Below are 17,804 nucleotides of genomic sequence, written 5' to 3'. Positions count from 1 at the left end.
TTAAAAGACTTAAATGAGAAATAATTAGCCATTTAGAGTCTCAATAAGCCTAAGGTTGATGGACTAGTGAGCTCCTTACCCACCTCCCAAATTATGGGAACTGGATTGGGGGTAAGCAGGGGGCAGTAGGCTGACCTTCCAACATATTTTATGCACCTCACCTTGCTGAAAACATACCCTCAAGGAGCCACAAAAATCTAGTCCATAGTATTAGAGTTTAGAAAAATAAAATCATATATTTTGAGAAACTCACTTTAGTCCAATGATGTAACATCACAATTTGTTTATATCTTGTAATTTTCTCCTTGAAAATATTGAATTCTAACCTTGTTCATAATATTAATTATCCAGGTTACCCAGCAACCACCACCACATTTGAAAGTAAGAATGGAGTTGGCCCAACACCTCTGACAAAGGTATCGAAGAAATCTGTCTCTGATGATCTTGCTACAACTTTCAGCTCTCCGGCAGCATGGTTCCTGGTCGTGGCTTTGATTGTAACCTGGTCAGCAGTGGCCATTGTGATGTTTGACTTGATGGACTACAAGAGCCTTGTTGGTATGTAACAAATCCACAAGAAGAATTGTATGTTTTTTTACAGATAGAACAATAGAATAGAATAGTTTGAATGTAACTTAATTGATGCATATTATTATCCAAGTGGATTCAAATATCTTCAATGCCTTTAAGCATTGTTCAAGATATTGAATAGCTATTTTCATTTAATACTGAGAAGTTGACTTAAATTGACTAGACATCTAGAATTGTACAATGGCACCAAAGAAGGTAAACTTGCTCAGACAGAACAATATTTCCATTCTTGATATTGAGATAAATATTTCCAGTGCTAAGCAAGAGATTACAAGATGCTCATTGAAAAGAACAATTTTCCAATTCCGTAGTCCTGACGATGACCTTCACTTGCTGACAGTGCATATTCAGAATTCAAATGAGCTCTTGTGCAATTTTTCAAACATACAAAGTAATGTCAAAATTCCCACCAAAATTTGTGATGTGTACTTTTGGCAAATGAAGCATCCCGCAGGGGCACAGAGTTGGAAAATCAACCATTTGCTTCATTAAAAGTACTTGAAACATCAAAAGGAGCCAAACTGAAAACGGTGGTGATGAATATCATAACAGTGGATCAGATGTTTCACCAGTTTGCTGATGCAATGGCAGAAAAAAGTCCCTCCCTCAACCCATGAAGAAAAACTATCAGATGCGAACATTTTATTTGTAATAGTTAAACTAATCTGGAATTTAAAAGGTGCTTATTTTGAGCATTGCAGTTTATGCTTCAACCTGTTGATGCATTTTCAACTTAAGATTCTGAAAATAATCTTCACTTTTTCAAATTACAGGTACTAGCAGCACAAAATGACTGTTTTGATTACTTTGTATTAAAATAAAATACTTTTGCTTCATTTTGTAAAATGTATAACTACTTGCTGTGGTTTGAAAGGAGGCATTCTGTCTGAGATTTACACTTACAGCAATAGCATTGTCAACCTGTATTTATATAAAAAGAGGGGGGTTTTCTGGCCTTCCCGCAGCATGTTTCTCATGGCAGGAGATGGCGCGGCAGGGGGGGGGGCTGTGCCACCGGCAGGACCAGAAGATCCTGTCAGCGAGAACAACCAGAAAATTCCTGCCAAAGCCTTTAATGTAATAAAACATCCCAAGGCTCTCCACAGGGGCATTATACAGCAGAGTATGACATTGAGCCACAAAAGAAGATATTAGGGCTGTTGATCAATGGTTTGCTCAAAGAGATAGACCTTAAAGGAAGAAAGCAAAGTAGGAACTAAGCAAGATATTGTGCAGTTCAATAGGAATGTGTGACCTCTGGCACTCAATGGCAATGCAACCTGAGTCTTATTCCCAGAAATGCACTGTCAGCTATGCTGCTCACTATAATTTCAGTACAAGGGAATAGATTAGGCATGCTAGCAGTTCATTTCAAGTATTATTAGAGTGATAGCATTGCCAGGCCCTGCTTATATTTCAAATCTAACTTGCTGGAGTGTAGGGAAGTGTATTACTTGTTCATGCAATATTTTTCCAGCAAACAATCTACAATAATGATCATTTTCTAACAGAGAGATATATGGGTGTGTGCTTTAACCACTTTCTGGTTCCAAAATAGCACCATTTGGTAGGAATTTGTAGCCCGATTTGACACTGTGGAAGTATGATCAGCACCATTTTGGTTCAACATTTGTCAACCATTTCTGGTGGCCACCTGAAACAAATACAGACATCTTTAAAATATGTTAATAAGGGTCCTCATTGAAACAGGAGACTTTTCTAAAGTTGCTGCCAGTGTCCCCTGAAACATCACTCCCAAAGCCCTGTCGAGCAAATCCCGGTTGCACCAGTAAGCTCGCACATACACTATGTAAAGGAATTCTCATCTCCATTAAAGTGAGTCACTGGTTTGCCGTTTTATATTTTTAGAAAGGTTTCAACCAATCTTTCGGTTGTTGTAACTAGAGTTTGGCAATGGAATTCTATTAAAGAGAGTGTTTTCAGAGGTCTTTGCCAGGACTCACTTGGTGTACAGGAGGATGCTGCTGAACAGAAGATGCATTTAGAGGGTGAAGGGTGGGAGGGGCTAGTAATGATAATGGCTTGCAGTTTCTGGATCTTCAGAAATAGAATATCATACCTGAGATTCAGAGTGTGTACAATGGTTTCACTTCAACAGGAGTTAGTTACCCACAGCTGTTGGAGATAGAATTGGCTCCTTTCGAACTGCTCCTGGTGATATCGGCAGTATAAACCACTTCACTATATTGTGCTGTACTTTCATACTGCACCATTCTCTGATCTACCCAGACTATTGAGTGTCAATCCTGCTGCTGTAGGACAAGCGGTATATCCCCACCAACAGACTGATGTCTCTTATCAGAAATCCTGAAACTGACATAGAACCATGATATTATAAGAGTCATGCAACATCAAAACACTGGATTTCCAACACTGAAGGATCAGGAACAAATTTTCCAGTGGGAAACTTACTGATGTTCAGATTATCATGGGGGTGACTCCTTAATTGATATGGAGATCAGTTTTTTGTTGAATTGGTGCCAGTGAGGAATGGAGGTGGATCAGAAGCGTGAGACTCACAGATACCTACAAATGCCATCAATGAGGCTGCTGGTTGCTCTGAGGGAGGGATCTGCAGTTTGTGCAAAAGGTTTCCACTGCACCACAGGGAAACAAGATGCCAGAGACCAGATAATTATCTTCTGTAATGTTGAAGAGTGCCTGGTATCTATTTGCTGGGAGGATTTCCTGGATAACTTCTTAGAATTTCTACCTTTCTTGCTTCTGTTGCCATGCTTACTCCATTTAGTATCCCCATTTTTGTGGCTTGCTTTAGCATCTCCCTCTCTGTTAGAGCAATGCTGTTCCTGATTGTACTTGTATCCAGCTCCAATCCTGAAAGGTGCACACTTGATTTATAATGTTAGCCTGCACTCTCCACATCATGACTGTATGGGAGAGGAGGGAGGTCCTCTTTTCACAGGGTAGCAGGAAGGAGGCTGTCACTTTGTCATGTAGCAGCAACACCTCCCTGTTCAGTGTCATCTCTTGCTACACCCAATTCCTCCTCTTCCCTCACTTTCTCCTCCTCTCCTCCACTTATAACCTGTCTCCTTCCAAGACCATACCTCACCATACAGTCATGATGTGGAGAGTCCAGGCTAACATTATAAATCAAGTGCGCACCTTTCAGGATTGGAGCTGGATACAAGTACAATCAGGAACAGCATTGCTCTGACAGAGAGGGAGATGCTGAAGGAAACCGCAGAAATGGGGATACTAAATGGAGTAAGCATAGCAACAGAAGCAAGAAAGGTAGAAATTCTAAGAAGCTAACCAAGAAATCCTCCCAGCAAACAGATACCAGGCACTCTTCAACATTACAGAAGATAATTACATTCCAGAGAAAGGCTAGTTAGAAAATCAAGGGGAGCAAGTTAAACTAAGGCAGCTTGCAGGGCATGAGGAAACTATAGCCATAGAGATTCTTTACTCAGGTAAGTGGAATGAATGTATCTGTTATCAGGGCAATATCTATAAGATGGTGAACAGTCTACTTAGTACATACTGAAGAAAAGTTAGAAGGGATATGGAAAGGCACAGATAGGTATCAGTTTGTAGGAGTAAATTGTCTTCATATATATAACTGGTAATGTCAATGAAATTGGAAGAGACAGCTCAGAAATAACAGAATGAGTTAGGCAAGGCATATAAGTGGACAAAAGAACTTACGAGTGTAAAATCCTTTACATATAAAGAAAACATGGATGATGGACAGGATTTTTCAGCTGCGCTCACCCCGAAACCAGAAAATCCTGCCCGAGGTTAACAGATCTTTCCATGGTCTGCCCCTCGCCCATTACGATTCCCGTGGCTGGCAGAATGGGAAAATTCGTCCCGATATGTCTTCTCCAAAAGTGCTGAAGTAACTAAGCATTTACCTAAAAAAGATGTAGGAGTCTTAGTAGATTTAAGGTTAAGTACATCCAATCAATTCAGGGAAACAACCTATTCCCATTTTTGTCTCATTTGCAGATATTACAACTTTATTTTATGACTTTATGAATCCAGGACATTTATGTAAGTTGTAAATAATAATGGTTCCAACATCAATTTCTGAGCACCATACTCATTACCTTCTCCTGCCCATGCCTTAACTCACAACAAGACTATTTATCCTGTCTCACTGATCTACATTGGCTCTTGATCAAGTGACATCTTGATTTGAAAATATTCACCCTTGTTTTCATATGCTTCCATGGCCTGGCCCTTCCCTATCTCTGCAATCTCCTCCAATGCCACAACCCTCTCAGATACATGCACTCCTCCAATTCTGGCTTCTCGTGCATTCTCAGTCATAATTGCTTCACCATTGGTGACCATACCTTCAGTTGCCTTGGCTTCAAGTTCTGAAATATGCTCCCTACTCCTCTCTGCCTCTCTAACTTGATTTCCTTCTTTAAGTAATTTCTTTCCTAAAACTTATCTCTTTCACCAAACGTTTGGTCATCTGACCTAGTAGGTGGTTCAGCGTCATACTTCATTTTATAATGTTCCTGTGAAGTGTCTTGGGACTTTTTATTACATTAAGAGCACTATATAAATATAAGTTATTGTTATTTCTCCCATTCCAACAGCTCTTCTCATGAGTATCCTTTGTCTCTGAATAACTACAATGGCACATTCAATTAATTTCTTTTAATTTAGGACTCTACCAAAAACTAATAGGATGCTGAAATATGCAAATCAAATCAGGTAGGTCAGAGGAGGTAGCGATTAAACTTGCTTTTGTTTTACTAAGACTGCACTTTGAATTTCACATCTAGAAACAGGGGATACAAGTAAGTGCCAGGGTAATGCAGTAAAGAGCTTTAAGGATCTACCAGACTACCAGGGATCTGAAATATGAAGAAATGCTGGAGAATCTTGGCATAAGCATTTGAGACCTGATCTGACACCTGTTAAAAGATTATAAAAAGTTAACCAGAATAATGTTCTCACTGAACACAGGTTCAAATCAATAAAAAGTCATTCAGGACGCATACTAAATGTGGAATAAAGATCCAGGGAGAGAAGAGGTGCCAATACCTCTGGAATCATTTCTGAGATAATTGGTGCTATAATAGGGAATCTTAGGATCTCTCTGGATGATTGAAATAAGATCAGCAAATGACTGTCTTTACCCATAATTAGCAACCTGCAAATTGCTGCAGCTATTTATTTTTTGCTGCTCTGGACACAGTGTTCAGTGGCATGCAATGAACTTCCTTCCAACTGTGTCTGAACAACAAAGTTTAGTTGCCCATTTTCCTGTTGGTATCAACTTTGGAAACTAAATGAGCATGAACACATTTCTCCATTTAATTAGTACTTTTGATCATGAAATAACTGTGGAGCATCATAGCTTTTGTGGAAATTCAATGACATAGGTAACATTTGGCTGAAATAGACAGCAGATAAGAATAACTTGGCTCTATGGTACCTGTTTCTATGGCATATCTTATTGCAAAACCCAACCTACCTTTTTCTTTCAAATAAGGAAGCAACTGTAGTAAGGGTGTTTGTGCCCTGAAACTACATTAAAATAGTGCACATAGCAGGTTAGATAGAAATATGAGATAGAACTTGTTGGATCATACTCAAGTTAATTTTAAATAAGTTAAATTTTGTAAATATAGTTCAGCGTGCTGATTAATACTAGCTATTTAAATATGGGTGACATAATTGACAGTCATGCTGCAGTGTTAAGCCTGACACACATGGCAGATGGTTTAATTAAGAAAACCCAGTTTACCTTTAATCAGATTTAATTCAAATTTCTATTTATTGTACCTCACAAGAAAACCTTGTTCCCGTAAGTGGGATTTAGAATTCAATAAGTATTCTTTGTTTTAAAATAATAATCTTCCCTCTGATTTTAGGCTTCAGCATACTAGATAATGCCCCCTGCTCCCCCAAAACACCCACCCACCCCAATGCCCAATACATATTAATAAAATGTGACTCCTTCTCTGCTATTTAACAACTATTTAAGATACATGTATTTTTAAATGACGGGGCCTTGCTCTAAATAGGGAGAGATTCTTTACAAATTAAAATAATTCTCCCACACCAGAAAAGATCCACTTTAGATCCCAATTCTGTGCCGATTTTATTAGATACATTTGAAAAAACCTTCCGGTGGTGTTCTCAAAAAAAATTCAGTCCTTTCCCATATTACAATCCAGTGTATCTCAGATCAAATTCAGGATTGCATAACTCTGCTTATAGGAAGTGGGGTTAGTCCTTATGAATGATGTAGATGATCAAGTTGGCAACTGTAAGGCTTTTCAATTAACATTATACAGTTCTGCACTTTAAGTAACGGTGCCAATAATTTTTTTCTGAGCTCTTATCGTGTAAGTGAGTTGAGTTGGAAGTTAGTAGTATAATTAAAACAACAATGATTTATACAGCTATCAAGCAATGCTGCTCTAAAGGGCATGTTTGCTAATTATACGACTGGCTTAATAGATTTCACTTAATAGGAGTTTGAGAGAAGTTGTTATACTTATTGACATTTTTCTCTTTACATCTTAGCTGGGTCATCAATTTATTTATAAAATACAATGGGCTTAATTTCATAACTTAACATGCTCAAATGAGTTTTGAAGACATCATAAATAACTACTAGCTAATTAGATCACATATTGGTGATTTTAACTGCTTCTGTGAGGTGCTGTGCAAGACTGAAAATAAGAATGACTGAAACAATAACATATTCAGATCTAAGCAAACCTGTTTTTGTAACTAGAACAAATTGGGGTTTTGCAACTATCATGCCTCATGACACCAAACACATTGTTGTTTCAGTTCTCCTGTGATATGAAATATCAGAGTGCATTTGTCACGACAAGCTATGGATATTCATTGATTGCATAGTAAGTACACTGATATTTTATATCACATTTGGAACTAAACAGCAGAAAAACAATAGGAAGTGGTTGCACAGAACAAGTTTGCTTGCCACAAATAAACAGCTTCTTTTACTTAGATGAAAGGTAGGGTTAATGTTTGTTCAGTGAAAATCAAATCATCTTAAGAGATGTTACAGAGTGACATGAGCATTATTATTAATTTAGAAATTATTACACCTTCATGTTTTGGTATACAAATCTTAACAATTTGGTAGGGCTTTAGGAGTTTACCCGATGCAAAAGCAAATGAGGAGGGACAGTAATCACAGCTGTAAGTTTATATTCAATGGTAGTCTTTCATGATAATAAGTGAATAGTGATTGGGATATTTTCCTTTCCAACTCAAGTTTTGTTAAAGCACTGAATATTGCATTGGTTTATTTATGAATTAGTATAACGGTGCTCCCAGGTGATAATGTGCTGGTTGTTAGCAATTTAGCCTATAAAAAATGATTTTATTGCAATAGCAATATTAAAACCTGTGTGGTTTCTAAAAACAAATTATTTACTTAAATGCATTTCTTAATTCACAATTTTGCTGCAAAGTCTCCACATCCCATGTGTGCCTGTTACCATGATATACAATTCACTTGCCAAGCACATCTCTGTGGATTTTTTTCCATTGTCCAACAAGAGAATGGTGAGAAATCAAGATAACCGAGACTTTTTACACTCTGTACACTTCATTTCAACGTTTGTTTGCCTATTGTTATCAATAGGACATGTACTCCTTTCCCTCTTCCTGCAAAATCTTGGATTGACACTTTTCCACCAGTTTAAAAGTCAGAAAATATGTTAGGAAGCGGGTAAGGGTTACGCTTAGGACAAGGTTGCGGATATCTGCTTTGTTGCTACTTACTAAAAAGTAACACGTCTGGTTTTTTTTGCCAAGAGAGAATAGATTCTCTCAGTCATCAAGAGCCAAAATTGCAAATTCCAACAATATAATTTTCTGATTTGTGCATTTAGTAGCCGAGACTCCACTTCGGGAATGTGAAATCGGAAGATACCTCACGTGTGTACCTTTTGTACACTTCTAGGCAACCTACTTAAAACTTTGACTGGCTAGTTCAAAGTAGGACGGGTGACAACCTTTCCCCATTATGCAACCCAACATACAAATTGTGAAATTTCCTATATCCAAAAAAATTGAGAACGTTATGAAAGAATTACTGCACGGCTAGTGTTTAAAGACTGTAAAATAATCTGCCTCTAGTTGGTCATGACCTACAATCTGTTTAAGTCCCAAACACTTTGCAATGCAGCAATTTCCTAATGTGTACTGTCATCTTTTATTCAAATGATGAACTATTTTTTCTGAATTCCAACAATGGTGAGTCATTCCTGCGTTCTCATTACTTTTAATGCTCTTTCCTCCTTTCTCAATCGATCATGCTACACTTCATCTCGTTGTCGCCCTGGTTTCTAAAGCTGACATAGACCCCGCCTATTCTCTGTACTGTGATGAGCCCTGTTTACCACCTGGTAAAGACATATTGCATGCAGCAGTGGTGTTGAAACTGCTTGGATTGCTTTAATTTCTGGAATGTTTGAAAATACATCTAGTTCCAACTATAATTTAGTAAATTGACCCCAATCCAACATTACTGGTCTGTCCAAAAATAATCAAACTGATCTTCCTCTCCGATTATGGAAATGAGCTATAAATAATTAACTTGTAGTCTGCCAACAACATGCTGAATGATTACCAATATGTTTGCAGAATGCTTATCCTCAAATGGTTCACATATATGACTTGACAAAGCTATAGCATGCTTCTTATTTAAGAAAAAATGGAGAACATACATTCAATAAATGCCTTTGGATAACAATGGTAATTTCTGAACCTGTCAAGTTTTTTTAATAGAAGATTAAAATAAGCTATATTCCTTCTGTTAATTATATTGAAAGAAATGAGGAGTTCAAAATATAATCAAACATTTAATTGAATTGTGTCACCCCAGCTACTGTATGGGATGTTAGATACAATCACACAAATTGGATTTTAGCATTAAAAACATATTGCTGAAGGATCACTTCTTGAACATTTCATTGAAGGCAGTTTTTGAGATTCAGTGTTAATCATTTTTCTCCATGTCATTGGGCGGCACGGTGGCACAGTGGTTAGCACTGCTGCCTCACAGTGCCAGGGACCTGGGTTTGATTCCCGACTTGGGTCATTGTCTGTGTGGAGTTTGCACATTCTCCCCGTGTCAGCGTGGGTTTCCTCCGGGTGCTGTGGTTTCCTCCCACAGTCCAAAAATGTGCAGGTTAGCTGAATTGGCCATGCCAAATTCTCCCTCAGTGTATCCGAATAGGTGCCGGAGAGTGACGACGAGGGGATTTTCACATTACTTTCATTGCAGTGTTAATGTAAGACTACTTGTGACTAACAAATTAATAAATTTTACTTTACGAACACAGTAGAGTAGACAGTGCTAATACCTCAAACATTTAAATAAAACCTCATAACATATTGAATAACCACTACAGATACCAGACAATACAGATACCAGACATAACCAATACCAATACAGGTCTATTAAATATCAGCTTGTTAATATGATGATGACAAGGGCAGATCTCGTGTTATTTATGTGTAAAAGTGAATGTAATAAATTAATCTTTAAAACATTACCAGTTCCTAAGGTTCCGGGGGCAATTCTCCCATCAGCGCAGCGGGCCAGAAGACTCAAGCGGAGGCTGTTTCGTGGGTTCCCCGCTGGGTGTCCTGGCCTCCATATGTCTCCAGCAACAGGATTTCCGGCGCCGTCAGTTCTGCGCCGATTTATGTTGTGGAGGTGAAGAAATTATGGTAATCCCTATTTATATATAATTTAAATTCCATTACCGGGCCTGGGACTGAAATCTCCGCGTCCGCTAGCATCTCCCACCTCCCCGCCAGGAGTGATTCACTCCAGCGGAGTTTAGTATAGCTCCCCACTTGCGGAGAGCTGGCAGCCCGATCCCACTGGAGAGAAGGGGGGGGGGGGCAATCGAAGCCACCAAAAGGTCGGGCGCCAGTTGGGGGGGTTCCCTCTGGGCATTGTCACCTTGGCAGTGCAGCCTGGGCCCTTGGTTCTGCCTAAGGGGCAATGTGCCAATGCCCAAGGGGATTGGCGCTGTGGAGAAGGTGGGGGGGGAACATCGAGGCTGGCTGGAGGTGGGGGGGCGGGGATGGTTGAGGCTGATCCGGGCATGTTTTGGGGGCCAGTGATGGGCCGTGGGTGGGGAGGTGGGAGGGCCGGCAACATGCGGGTCGCTGGGTGGGCCAGCGATTGAGCCATGGGGGGGGGGGGGGGGGGGTGTCGCACGGCCACCGATGCGGGGACATGGGGCTGGCCAGTGATCGAGCCGTGGGAGGGGGTCGCACGTCCGATGATGTGGGGGTCACGGGCTGGCCAGCAATCGAGCTGTGAGGGGGTCACACAGCCAACAATGCAGGGTCACAGGGCTGGCCACCAATCCAGCTGGCCATGGAGTGGCACGCCGGCAGACAGGGGCCACTGCGTATGAGCTGATCTCAGCACTGACTGATCGGCGCATGCGCAGTAGCGCGCTCAGTACTGTGCTGCTGGCCTCTCCAGTGGGAATAGGCACTACCCCCTGATTTTTAACAGGATTTACACTGGTGCACTCTGCAGTGCACAGAGTTTGGGAGATTCATTTTGAAATTCCTGCTGAAAAAACACTTAGAATATTTTGTGGAGAATCGCCCCCTCTATCTCTGGATACAAATAAATAAATATCTGAATGGCTGAATAAAGGTTTATATCAATGGCATTTCCATACTTTGGAGAACATTTTAAATATGAGCTAAGGTGCCTTTCAAATTACCGTTGCTACATTTTCAAACATTTCAGGCTGTGCTGGTGACTATGATGTATTGATGAACAATTATTTTTGGTTGTTGCTGTGTGCAAAGTCAAAGGTAAAGTAACATCACAAAAATTGAAAAATCTTTGGCAAATGAAAGACTGGTGAAGTTACTGAGCTATTAACTAACTACAACGCTTCCATAATTATAAAAGCAACGTGCCCAGGGCAAAAAACATTTTGATAGTTTTGTTTTCTGTTAACGCACAAAAGCATAGGAATAGAAGTCAATCGTTTAGCCCCTCTTGGCTATACCACCATTCAGTGAACCCATAGCTGCTCTATGGCATAGCTTCAACTACCCGTCTTTGCCCCAGATTTCTTAATATCTTTGGTAAACAGAAATCTTTGAATCTCAAATTTACAATCAACAACCAATCTTGTAACAAATATTCAAGTTAATCAGACAAGGTCAACGTGGTGTTTTGGAAGGGAAATCATGTTTAACCAATTTATTGGAGTTCTTTGAAAGAGTCTGAGGATACAGGGAGACCGTTTGGGACAGAGATGAGGAGACATTTTTTCACCTAAAGAAGTGAAAAACTATCAAAACCTGTGGAATTTATTACCACAGTAAGTAGTTGATGTCAAAACAGTGAATGTATTCAAGAGGCAGCTAGGTATAGCACTTGGGACGAATGGGATCAAAGGTTATGGGGAGAAAGCAGGATTAGGCTATTGAGTGGATGATCAGCCATGATCGTAATGAATGGCAGAGCAGACTCGAAGGGCTGAATGGCCTCCTCCTGCTCCTATCTTCTATGTTTCTATGAGTCACATGTACTGTAAATAAAGGGGAACCGGTGGATATACTATACTTAGATTTCCAGAAGGCATTTGATAAGGTGCCGCATCAAAGGTTATTGCGGAAAATAAAAGCTCATGGTGTAGGCAGTTGTTGTTGTTAGAGTATCTGCACACCAATTCTGTTTTTTAACCTGAGGAATAGTGGGGAAAAGGTAGAAGGATTTCCGTGCTGATTATCAGTATGTTGATCCGTATTAAATATTCGTTGTTTAACCCTTTAAGCCTTGATGTCTAGGTATCATTCCAGTCAATCTGTGCTGCATTTTCTCCAAAACCAATATACCCTCCTAAGATGAAAAGCTCAGAACTCCACACAGTACGCCAAGTCTGATTTAATCAGGGCTTTGTATAGCTGAAGCATGATTTCTAACTCTTTGTAGCCAGGTGCTAGAGATATAAAAGCCAGCATTCCACTTGCCTTTTTGAAATTACTTCTTGTACCTGCCTATCAGGAGTGTGAAATTCTGCCCCATGTTTGCCTATCTTTTGGAGTTTTTTGAATAATCAACTAGCAGGGTAGATAAGCGGAGGGATCAGTGGATGCAGTATATTTACATTTCCAGAAGGCATTTGACAAGGTGCCACAGAAGAGATTGTTACACAAAATTAGTACTCATTGGATTGGAAGAGGATTGGTTGAAGAAGAGAAAAAGTCAGTGAGAATAAACTGGTTAATTTAGGGATGGCAGGCAGTAACTGGTGGAGTGTTGTAAGGATCAGTGTTTGGGCCCAACAATTTACAATCTCTGTTGATGATTTAGATGATTGTAACATATCCAAGTTTTCTGACAATAGAAGGTTAGATGTGAAAGTAAGCTCTGAAGAGAAGGCAAGAAGGCTGCAAAGAGATATGAACCTGATAAATGATTGGGCAAGATGATGACAGGTGGAGTATAATGTGGGGAAGTGTGGAATTTTCCTCTTCAGTGGTAAGAATGGAAAACCAGAATAATTTTTAAAAGACAAGAGACTAGTAAATGGTATTCAGAGGAATTTAAGAGCCTTGCACACAAATAATATAAAGCGAACATACACGGGGACACAGTTAGCACTGCTGCTTCACCAGGGACCTGAATTTGATTTCAGCTTAGGTCTGTGTGGAGTTTGCACGTTCTCCCCTGTCTACATTGGTTTTGTCTGGGTTCTCCAGTTTCCTTCCACAGTGCAGTAATGTGTAGGTTAGGTGGATTGGTTATACTAAATTGCCCCGTAGTGTCCAAAGATATATAGGCTCGACTGATTAGCTATGGTAAAATTCATGAGTAGACCTGGGTAAGATGTTCTTCTGAGATTTGGTGCAGACTTGACGGGGTGAATGGCCTCCTTCTGCACTGTAGGGATTCTATGATTCAACGTGCAGCAAGCAATTAGAAGCCAAATTGTATGTAAGCCTTTATTACAAAATGATTGGCTATTTGAACAAAAATGTGTCACTGAAATTGATGTGGAGTTGCAGGTGTTGGACTGGGTAAGTAAGTAGGCACAGTAAGTAGTCTCACAACACCAGGTTAAAGTCCAATAGGTTTATTTGGTAGTACAAGCTTTTGGAGCCTTGCCCCTTCATCAGGTGAATGAAGAGTTCAGTTCACAAACAGGGCATATATAGACCCAGACTCAATTACAAGATAATGGTTGGAATGCAAGTCTTAACAGGTAATCAAGTCTTTACAGGTGCAGACAATGTGAGTGGAGAGAGAGATAAGCACAGTTTAAAGAAGTATGAATTGTCTCCAGCCAGGACAGTTAGTGAGATTTTGCAAACCCAGGCTAGTCGTGGGGGTTACAGTTAGTGTGACATGGACCCAAGGTCCCGGTTGAGGCCGTCCTCACGTGTGCGGAATTTGTCTATCAGTTTCTACTCAGCGATTCTGAGTCGTGAAGGCCGCCTTGGAGAATGCTTACCCGAAGATCAGAGGCTGAATGCCCTTGACTGCTGAAGTGTTCCCCGACAGGAAGGAAACACTCCTTCCTGGTGATCCTATATGGACCACCGTTGTGTGTGCTTGTCATACCTGGACACATCCCCTTCCAGTTTGGGTCCTCCCCTCAGCACCTAGTATAAAGGTGGCTGTCTCCTCCCCCTTGTTCAGTCCAGGTCGGTTATTTGTTGGGATCTGCTCCTGATTCTGTTGTGAATAAAAGCCTACACTTATATTGGCATATCGGTAGTCTTTCGCCTTATTGATAGCGCATCACAGACCGCAAAGTCCACTGAGGTTAATACTTCCCCACTTATGAAAATTATCAGTTCCAGTTAAACAGACGGGGATTAAGTGAAAGGAATTTGAAGTTGTAAGATAACATGCCTGGTGAAATCAAAATTCCAGTGATGCAAGTAAACACTAGGTTGCACCATGGCACATCCAACTGGAATCTGCTACCTATATTTCCCTGATAAAATATGTCAACATATTAAAGAATGTGAAATACAAAGCACTGAACATAAATTAAATATCTGCTCAGCTTCTCCTTGAAATACAATGCACAAATTGAACCACTTAAATTGATTTAAAACTGAACCTTTGACTTTGAAAGTGATGTGTCCTGTCAGTGTGATGTGTCTTTTTACTGTCACTAACCCCTCAAGTACTGATGCGCTTTAACTACTGGTGTTGCCAGACATCACTTTACAATGTGATACATTGAGCTCAGTGAACTGATTATGAGAAAATGAAAGATTAACTGATATACCAAGCTTTACAATGTCGCCAGTACTAGTCATGTAAAGTTCATGCATGAATTACAATATTTTTTTCAGTTTCTTACATCAGCTACAGTTGTTCAACAAATAATTAGGATAACCATTAGAAAAGTGGGAATTAAACTATTTGTGGTTTTACATTGAAAATTAGTATTATCACATCTAATGACGAATGTTTTTGTTGGCAATGAATTAAACCAATTCTATGTGACTGATATAGCATAAGTTCTATAATGAGGAAGTTGATTAAGTTCTGCAACACCTTGTCTGAAGATAAAGGATCAAAGGTTGATATTCCCTATTGTCCAAAACCATTTTCTAGTGCAGTGAGGGACCAGATGATCTATTCCTGCTTTTATTTCTCAAGACCATATTTGGCAGCCAATTTGCAGACCCCAAAATCCATTGAGATTAATACTTTTAAACTTATGCTATTTTTTCACTAAAGTACCTGGTGCTGCAACATTGCAGTTTGGACACCATTATGTATCTTTTTAAGGCAAGGATAGATAAATTTTTGAACAGTAAAGGAATTAAGGGTTATGGTGAGCGGGCAGGTAAGTGGAGCTAGTCCACGAAAAGATCAGCCATGATGATCTTATTGAATGGCAGAGCAAGTTCGAGGGGCCAGATGACCTACTCCTGCTCCTAGTTCTTATGTTCTTATGTTTTCTTTGGAGCAAATTAGTCAATAACTATGGCAAACATAACAAAATAGAGTGATTTTTTACAGGGCAAGAGTATATTGCTCAACCCTGTTAAAAATGTCAGTCACGAACCTACACATTTTGAAGTGATAATGTCCTGCGGGTGGCCTTAACAAGCTCAGTGTGGGACCTCCGCTTCTCAATGGAAGGAATATCTTACTCCGAGAGCAGCTGGTCAATCTGATTGGCTGGCAGGTCTTGCAGTCCCAACAGCGCCAGAACTCAGTTGCTGGGACTGCAAGCAGACCCACAAAGAAGACAACATGAATCCCAGATTCATAAGTCTGGGATTTTTGAGCAGGGGGAATCAGCTGTCCTAGGAGGAAGTTGGGGATCAGGTTTTGGAGGCCAGTGGAGGAAGCACAAAGGAGGACTACCATCTTGGGGAGGGACACCCAATATGCACAAGGAACCCCACAAAGGGAGGGGGCTTCAATAGAGTTGGTGAAAAATGACCTGCACACCCTCACCGCCCTCTACTGTCAACCATATTATAGCAGCAGAGGCAGAATCAGGCCTTTGGCTGCCCCTTGATTGGGTGGGCTATTGGGCACTTTGCCCACGCACCATACTACAGAGAACAGTTGAACAGTTTGGGGGTAGGTGGGATGGCACTAGGCCTACATGCTTCCCCAAGAAAACGCCTGATGGGGTGGGAGCATCAAATTCATCTCAATGTTTCTATCAAAATTAGAAAATCAAATTCACATAAAAACACCTAGTTATCTTTGTAATTTTTTTATTTTCTAAGAAAAGTAAGGAAATGCACATGGTATCATGTCATATTCTGCAATTTAACTTTTCTGCTTTTATTTCTCAAGGTTATATTTGGCAGCCAATTTGTAGACCCCAAAGTCCAAAGGCACAAAAAGCAAATTAGCCAAATAATGTGCACTTATACTTCTTGAGCAGCTAATGAATCACTCACTAATATAAATGCTGGACAATAAATTATTCCAAATGTGGAGTTGGCAATCTTGTTATGGAATGGTTTAATAAAAATTGACAATTCCAGAATGTATCTGGAAGAGGCAGTGCATTTCCAAACACTCATCACAAGATGCAGACAGGTTGCTTACATTTCCCTTGAGATAAATAATGATAATCTTAAATTGCACGTTAATTTTAATATGAAACTGTAGAATCTATAGGCATCTCTTTATAGAAAAGCAAGTATAATATTTGCATTTACCTGCTCATGTTTGCACTTTGGACAGTGATGCATGAAGGTTTTCACTTATTTTAAATTTAACTCTGGTTGGTTGGGTTTCCTGGGCCTCTTGAAACCAGGCAGATAAAAGGATACGTGGACTGCCGAATCCAGGAGGTAAGTGCCTTTCCACTTACCATCTAGATCATGTTCACCTACTTTACCAACCTCTCCTTGATCAGCAAATGCATCCTCCACAATCCTTCTGATCTGCCCCTACTTTTGAGATCTACCCCCCACCAGCCCTTCTGGTTTCCTCTCTTGTCTCCAACCTCCATTTCTGTCATGGACCTTATTCTTTCCATGACCCATGCCTCCAATCTCCCCTCTGACTGCCTCTGTTTTCTGGCTGTCATTTCTTGTTGAAGAAGCCAGACTATCAATCTGGTTGGCCAGAAAATGATGACAGAAAAAATGACAATCAGGTCCCGCCAGTAAATTCAGCAAGAACTGAACCCAGCCACAATATTCCCTCCCCATCTCAACCCGACCCCATTCCCTTCCCACCTCCAAGATAGGGCTGACACATAGTCTCAAATATTGTTTAACTCATTTATATTCTTAGGTAGGTGCCGGTGGAGGCCAGGTTAATAGCCGACTATGTGAACTTTGTTTCCACTGTTTAGAGATACATTTTATACATTAATAGTACTTTTGAGAAACACCAAAGCAATGCATAGAGAAGGCATATGACATATACTTTTAGCTGCTTCCCAAACTTTTGGAGTAGTCGAGATTTTTTAAATGCTTTAGATTGTCGTCTGCAGCATCATAAAACAAATGAATAATTATTCTAAATATTTTTATAATTGTTCTCTGTTTAATGTAAAAAGCATGAACAATATATATTAGCAGATATTTTGTTATTTTAAAAGATACAATCAACAAAATGTATGCCAAAATTCAACATTAAATGTTTTTATCTGTTTAATTAGGTAGAATTTCACTTGCTTTCTAAACTTGAGAACAGGAGATCTGCAGTATTAATATATCTA

At 39.8% G+C, this 17,804-nt stretch overlaps 1 protein-coding gene across 50 annotated transcripts in view; it reads left to right on the top strand.

Annotated features, from left to right (window-relative positions):
* The window catches only part of trdn (triadin), a 452,817-nt gene that overhangs the window by 31,320 nt on the left and 403,693 nt on the right, over positions 1-17,804 (top strand). For 49 of the 50 annotated variants that reach the window (XM_078212806.1, XM_078212805.1, XM_078212795.1 and 46 more), the window contains exons 2-3: positions 352-558; positions 8,940-8,993. In XM_078212806.1, coding sequence (XP_078068932.1) covers positions 352-558; positions 8,940-8,993 — 261 coding nt within the window. The remainder of the gene's footprint in view (positions 1-351; positions 559-8,939; positions 8,994-17,804) is intronic. The other variant, XM_078212798.1, reaches the window with a different exon arrangement.

Source organism: Mustelus asterias, chromosome 5 (assembly GCF_964213995.1).
Source record: "Mustelus asterias chromosome 5, sMusAst1.hap1.1, whole genome shotgun sequence".
Lineage (NCBI taxonomy): Eukaryota > Metazoa > Chordata > Chondrichthyes > Carcharhiniformes > Triakidae > Mustelus > Mustelus asterias.
This window is presented reverse-complemented; position numbering and strand designations above follow the sequence as displayed.